The following is a 6071-nucleotide window of genomic DNA, read 5'->3' on the forward strand; positions in this document are numbered from 1 at the left end:
GGTGCCCATGACTGACTGAGCCTGCTTGGTAACATCTCCCCAGCTTTAGAGATCTGCCCCAATTCTTATGCCTTCCCCAACCTGAAAACTTCACAAATCTGAGGACTTCACTGTTTCTTTAAGGAAGTTAAACTTGCCCCATCTCAAGCAGCCAGGCTTGGTTGAATCACCTTCTCCCCTCCACCAGCAACCCCGCCCTCCTCCCCCCACATACAAGAGACTCCAAAATATTCAGTGATTTCAACACTACGCCCCCCCAACACACACACACACCTCCAAAATAGCCAGTAACACAGCTGCAAACTTTGTATCAAAAATATTAAAAGACAAGTATTGTATAACAAAAAAAGATATTTTAATAACAAAGTTGTGGGAAGGCCAGTATTCTGAACTGAGTAGGGCTCAAAATAGAAAAGGCAGGAAGCTAGAGGGTAAAAGAGTCCTCCTGTCCTTCCGGTCTGTCCCTGGGGCTGGCTGCCTCATGACCTCCACCCAACCCTCTTAGATCCCCTGAATGCCGGCTCACAGCGCTCTTCCAACTGTCCCCACAAGGGAGCTCTGGGAATCACAATCTCCAGGATTAGCTTCTCACTATCCAGGCGTCTAAACTGTAAGGGACCTCTGGGTTGGGGGGAGGGGAGCACCTCTTTGGAGCCATCTGTCTCGACATCCCTCCAGGCTCTGCCCTTGGCATGGATGGAAAGAGATGGGCTTGAGCCTACTTTGGACAGAAGCTCCACTAACTCAGCTGATCCCATCCTGGGAGAGAGAGAGTCGGAGAGGATGGAGCTGGTAGGAAGCCCCAGGCAGTATACTCTACCAGTAACCAGGACAAGCCCCTCGAAGAAACTGGAACTTTGCTCATTCCTGTGTGTCAGCCTTGGGTTTGTGCCCTAAGCAGCACTGTTGTGTCTATAGCCTTCTACCTCCCCACCAGCCCCTCCTCTAAATCTGTCTGCTGATTCCCATGAAGAGTCCTAAGGCTGATGGTGGCTGAGGTCCTTGGGGTGGTGGTGGGGGGCACCCTGAAGCCTATTGTGTGAAAGTCAAGTGAAAAATACCACGAGAAACACACTGCAGTGATATTTGAGATGTGCATTTTACGGTGGAGCCATTAAGACCGAGGAGGCTTAGACCCGTCACTTGGATAGGAGGCTGGCACACGAAAGGCACAGTTCTGCAGACTCCAAATGGCTAGTCTCCACAGCCGGGGAGCTCCAGCTGTCACAGAGGATGGTGCCATGGTTCTGAAGATCCCTTAGAGACCAGGCTCTTGGTGGTGAGGCTGGCACCAGTGTTCCAGGAGATGCTAATGCCATTCTTCCTAAGGACAAGGTCTCCACCTCAACCTGCCTCTGCTCTATTTTCTAACAGGTCACATCCTTGGATACCGCATTAGACTGACCTAGATCACTATGTAAATTCACCCATCTATCTTGTCTGTCTGCGCACCTGTAGAGTGGACAGTGTGACAAGCTGTCATGGGCTAAGGTCAGGGGTAAACAACTGAGCACATGCAAAGATCTAGGCACAGTGCTGACACCTGTTACCACTGGGATACCTTTGCTGTGTCTGGCTTAGCCAGGATCAGTGGGGAAGGGTGAGGCAGTACATACTTGAGGTTTGACTAAGGAGTACAAAGAACCCAGAACAGGTCATGGCCATGCTACTCGGCAGTTCTCTAAGAAAGCAAATGCTCACCATGCAGCTCTAAACCAACTTACTTTGCTAGTGGCCCTTTAAAGCATCACAGGATGTAGGGCCCATCCTCTCGGAATGCCCCTTTTCCCTGATACTGCCTGACACTGACACTGCCCAGTGAACCCACATGGCCCAGTCCCTCAGAGGAGCAGTCTTAAGTGGTCATGAGACCCACCTACAGGTTTCTGATACTCAGCTGAGGGTTGGCTGCTGCTCCGGGTCCTCACGTCAGTCTGGACCACCCCAAGGGCCAGGTTGCAGTACTAGGTTGTAACACTGTAACACACTGTACCCAGGATTAATAGTACTGCACAATAGCATCAATCCAGGAACAGGTGAGACAGGGCTAACACAGAATCCTCCAACGGTCAGGGACCAGGCTGTGTTCTCCGTGTCATTCTTACTGCTAGGACAAAAGTGGTTCTTGGGGGGGAGGGGAGGTCTGAAGACAAGCTAGAGCCTTGAAGGGAAAGGGAAGCTTGGCAGACTTAGGTCCCTGGGGCCATTTTAGCCCTTTAGGAAGAACAGAACAGCCCCTCCAAGAGATACCTCTGCCTATGGGTTCAATTGTACCCTAAGGCCAAGACAGCAGAGAATATAGCATCAGGCTACAGCCCAACGCCTCTCAAGTAAGTTGCAGGAGGAGGGGCAGACACGGGGAAAAGCTGGAGTAGCCCTTGGCAGCCTGGGTGAAATGCATGGAGCAGGTGTTCAGGGGGTGTTCCAAGAAAGAGAACAAGGACCGAGGACCTCCAAGAACAGCCTGAGCTTGCTTTTGAAAGTGGGGTGCCAGGCCCCCACACCATCCCTCATTCTCTCATGCTGGCCAATCACAGCAGGAAGGAGATTTAAATCCTCTCAGGACAAAGAGCTTCTGCCCTCTCAAGTAGCTGCCTAGGCAAAGTACCCCTTCCCACCCTCTGTCCATCCCTTCATCCCTCTGCAGAATGAGTGGGGTGTAAAGGAAAGGAGCTGGCCCTGGCAGCTGCCTCCCTCTTCTCTGAGCGGGGAAGCCTGCTGGGCTAAAGGACCCCCAACACAAGGCATCCTGGAGTGTGGGCAGATGGAGCCAGGAGGCAGCAGGTGGTGAAGGCACCTACATCAGTAAGGGCTACTAGGCCACTCCCACCTCCAGCTGTGGAGGACAGGTGGGGCCCAGGAAGAAGCGAGGCAGTGCCAGCACAGAATCCCCCAATAGTCAGGGACCAGACTGTCATTCCAAATGTCATTTTACTGCTGGGACAAGGGTGGTTCTGGGAGGGGGCTGAAGCTGAGGTAGGAGCCTAAGGCTGAGAGTCCCAGCTTGGAGGCCTGCCTTTCAAGGGAGAGGGAACTTGGCAGACTTAGCCCCCCCACTCCCCCAGGACCACACAGGTTGGCCTTGTCCTAGGGAGGGCACAGGACTGCTTGCAGGTCCTTGGGAAGGGAGCCAATAACTGTATCAATGTACAGCTGAGCCCGCTGCAGTGTCACCTCCTTCACGGGGAGCTGGTGGCCCTGTGCCCGTACCTGGAGAGACAATGGTGGTGAGTGGTGGACAAACTTCTGGCCTGGCAAGTGGGGGGCAGGACAATACAAGGAGGCTTCTCACCAGCTTTTCCCGAAGTTTCAGGACCAGGTCGACCACTTCCACCTCGGACTTGTCCTTCATCCAAGCCTCGATGTTCTGTTAGGAACATTTCCATCTGGTTCTTCTTACCAAGCCTCCCACCTACCCTGGGCCTGTACCTGTCCCCCACCCCCCCTCTGCCTTCCCTCACCGCCTCACAAATAGCTTCCAGGTGCAGAGCCTCCAGCTTCTGGGCCATCTCTTTGTGTCGTTGCCGATACCAGCCATCAAAATGAGGGGACTTGAAAAACCGCCTGTGATGGCAAGAGGCAGCTGAGGAGCTGAGCTAGTGGACTTGGGGGCACCCACAGCAGCCTCTTCTCCCACCTGTAGAGGCCCAGCCAGTCACCCTTGAGGATGCAGGTGAGCTGGGGTCCCGCATGCTCCAGGCTTCGCAGGAAATCGTCCTGGCGGAAGGGGCAGATCTGCGGGGGGCTCTGAGACAAAGATCACATGAGCTGGGTGCTACTGAGCCATGAGCACAGGTCCTCCTTTTCAGCGGGATGGGACCCTCCCTCGAGAACATAGCTAAAGATCTTCACCCCACCCTGCTTCGGACAGATCCCTGGACAACCCTTCAGGGGTTCTGTCGGTGCCCTTCCTTGCAATCCTAATTTCGCTGCCTGGTGGGGGACGCCTGACAGGCACAGAGTCAACTTTGTGCCCTCATGGCTCTGTATCTCAGCCACCCTCTCTGTTACACGTGGACACCTGCCTCAGGCCTTCCCTTCTTGGTATGGGGACTAAATTGACCCTCCCCCCCCCCAAGTCCCAGGACTCCACCTTCCAGGGTGTGATGTTCTTCTGTAGTGGCATGAGGCTGGCCATGTAGTGCTCCTGGAGGGTTAAGAGACAGGCAATGAATGGGAGCCACAAGCCCTGTCACAGGCTCTACCGTCACTACTGTGACTCCCTCATGCCCACTCCTGGCCCACTCCTGCCCGTCTCACCAGAGGAATGATGAAACTCTGTGTGAGCTCCAGAAGGTGCCGCCTCAGCAGGGCACTCTGCACATCCCATGGCCGCTTCTTCTGCACACCCTGCAAGAGGAAGCAGGGGACTGACTCTCAGCATCGACTGGTACCCTGCATCCTTCACTCCACACCAAGTCCCCGAGTCCAGGCCCTACCCAGTAGGCTGTACCTTGAGCAGTCGTTTAAGCAGCGCTTTGTCCCGGTGGAGGTGGGCAGTATAGGAGGTGTAGAGGCCTGACAGGAGGTCAGAGCTGTGGCTGTCCATTCTGCCTCCCTTCCACAACCCCAAAGCTCTACCGATGATGAAGATGGTGGTCTGATCTGCCTACAGCCCCATTCCTTGCAGAACCTGCACATCTCTTACCCAATCCATCCTGAGACTCAAGGGACCTGCTAAAGAGGGCAATGCCCCCCCTCCCCCGCCATCATGGGGCCTCAATAGAAAGAAAAAGAGTCAGAAAGCCTGGCCACCTCTCCCACTGGAGGAATCTACCAAGTGCAGGACAGGCCTTACTGCAGTAGATGGGGCTGCAGCCCAAGGGGGAGGCACAGACCTGGCTTGGTGTCGAGGGTCTTCAGCCGTGAGGGTTTTTTAAGCTTGACCTGCTTTGGAAGATCCCCTGTGAAACACACCCAGCAGCCAAGGCTCAGTACCCACAGCTCTGCCTAAGGTGGGCTCGGAGGTGTTGGGAACCGAACTCCACCTTGAGTCCCAAGCTGGTGAGGTTCATAGCCCTGGGGCCTCTCACCTGACATCTTGGGCTCCCCAATTCGGAGGACATGAGGCCAGTGCTGGAGTGTTTTGATAAAGAAAGGGTTTGTGACTCCCAGGACCACGTTTGGTCTAGAGAGAGAGAGAAAGAGAGAGAGAGAGAGAGAGAAGAGGCAGAGACAGGCCTAGAGGCAGGCCGTGTGTGAGCAGGGTGCGAGGACGCGTACTTACGGAGCCTGGGTTCGAGTTGTAAGCTCCTTGAACTCACTGTCATGAATGGTGAAGTAGGGGCGGAAGTCACAGCAGAACTTCAGGGGCTGGAGGCAGCTGTCAGGGGTTGGGGGTGGGGGGTGGGGAGCAGCAAGGGCTGTGTAAGGCTAGGGTAACCAGGCACAGCCATGACAGTCTACTGAGTAAAGTTTATACCTGGTTAGGGCTAGCACCAGCTCTGAAGACACGTCGGGTGAGGGTGCCAGCACCACGAGGGGCTCCCCAAGAAGTACGAGCTCCCACAGGGTCTGCACGTGGGCGAGCACTGGCCGGAAGCACCTGGTGCGGTCAGGCGGCCGTGTTACAAAGGTGCTGTTGTGAGCATAGTACCAACTCCCCCTCCCAAAGACAGTAGGAAGGATGGTCACCAGAGTCACCACCTATGTTCTGACAGACCTAGGGGATGCGACCTGGACCCTGCTTGGGAGGGCCTGGAAACCCTGTTACAGATCCAAAGCCCCAGGAGGGCTTGCCAATCTAGGGCCCTGCTACTACTATTGCCTCTTTAAGAATTATTTATTGGGGACTGGAGAGATGGCTCAGTGGTTAAGAGCACTGGCTGTTCTTCTGAAGGTCCTGAGTTCAAATCCCAGCAACCACATGGTGGCTCACAGCCATCCTTAACAAGATCTGACGCCCTTTTCTAGAGTGTCTGAAGACAGCTACAGTGTACTTACATATAATAAATAAAACTTAAAAAAAATTATTTACACCCAGGGAAGGAGTTACAGAGACAAAGTTCGTAGCTGTGATGAAAGGATGGACCATTTAGAGACTGCTGTATCCAGGGATCCGTCCCATAATC

At 54.3% G+C, this 6071-nt stretch overlaps 1 protein-coding gene across 3 annotated transcripts in view; it reads right to left on the reverse strand.

Moving 5' to 3' along the window:
* Positions 1-333: 333 nt before the first annotated feature.
* Dennd6b (DENN domain containing 6B) overlaps positions 334-6071 on the reverse strand; it is a 15438-nt gene continuing 9700 nt past the window's right edge. The window contains exons 10-20 of one of the 3 annotated variants that reach the window (XM_021183126.2): positions 5423-5545; positions 5228-5323; positions 5034-5128; positions 4839-4904; positions 4454-4518; positions 4261-4350; positions 4094-4147; positions 3638-3747; positions 3462-3564; positions 3293-3367; positions 334-3210 (exon numbers count right to left, since the gene is read on the reverse strand). In XM_021183126.2, the coding sequence (XP_021038785.1) occupies positions 3088-3210; positions 3293-3367; positions 3462-3564; positions 3638-3747; positions 4094-4147; positions 4261-4350; positions 4454-4518; positions 4839-4904; positions 5034-5128; positions 5228-5323; positions 5423-5545 (1000 nt within the window). In that variant the 3' untranslated portion in view covers positions 334-3087. The remainder of the gene's footprint in view (positions 3211-3292; positions 3368-3461; positions 3565-3637; positions 3748-4093; positions 4148-4260; positions 4351-4453; positions 4519-4838; positions 4905-5033; positions 5129-5227; positions 5324-5422; positions 5546-6071) is intronic. The other 2 variants (XM_021183127.2, XM_021183125.2) reach the window with 2 other exon arrangements.

Source organism: Mus caroli, chromosome 15, assembly GCF_900094665.2.
Source record: "Mus caroli chromosome 15, CAROLI_EIJ_v1.1, whole genome shotgun sequence".
Lineage (NCBI taxonomy): Eukaryota > Metazoa > Chordata > Mammalia > Rodentia > Muridae > Mus > Mus caroli.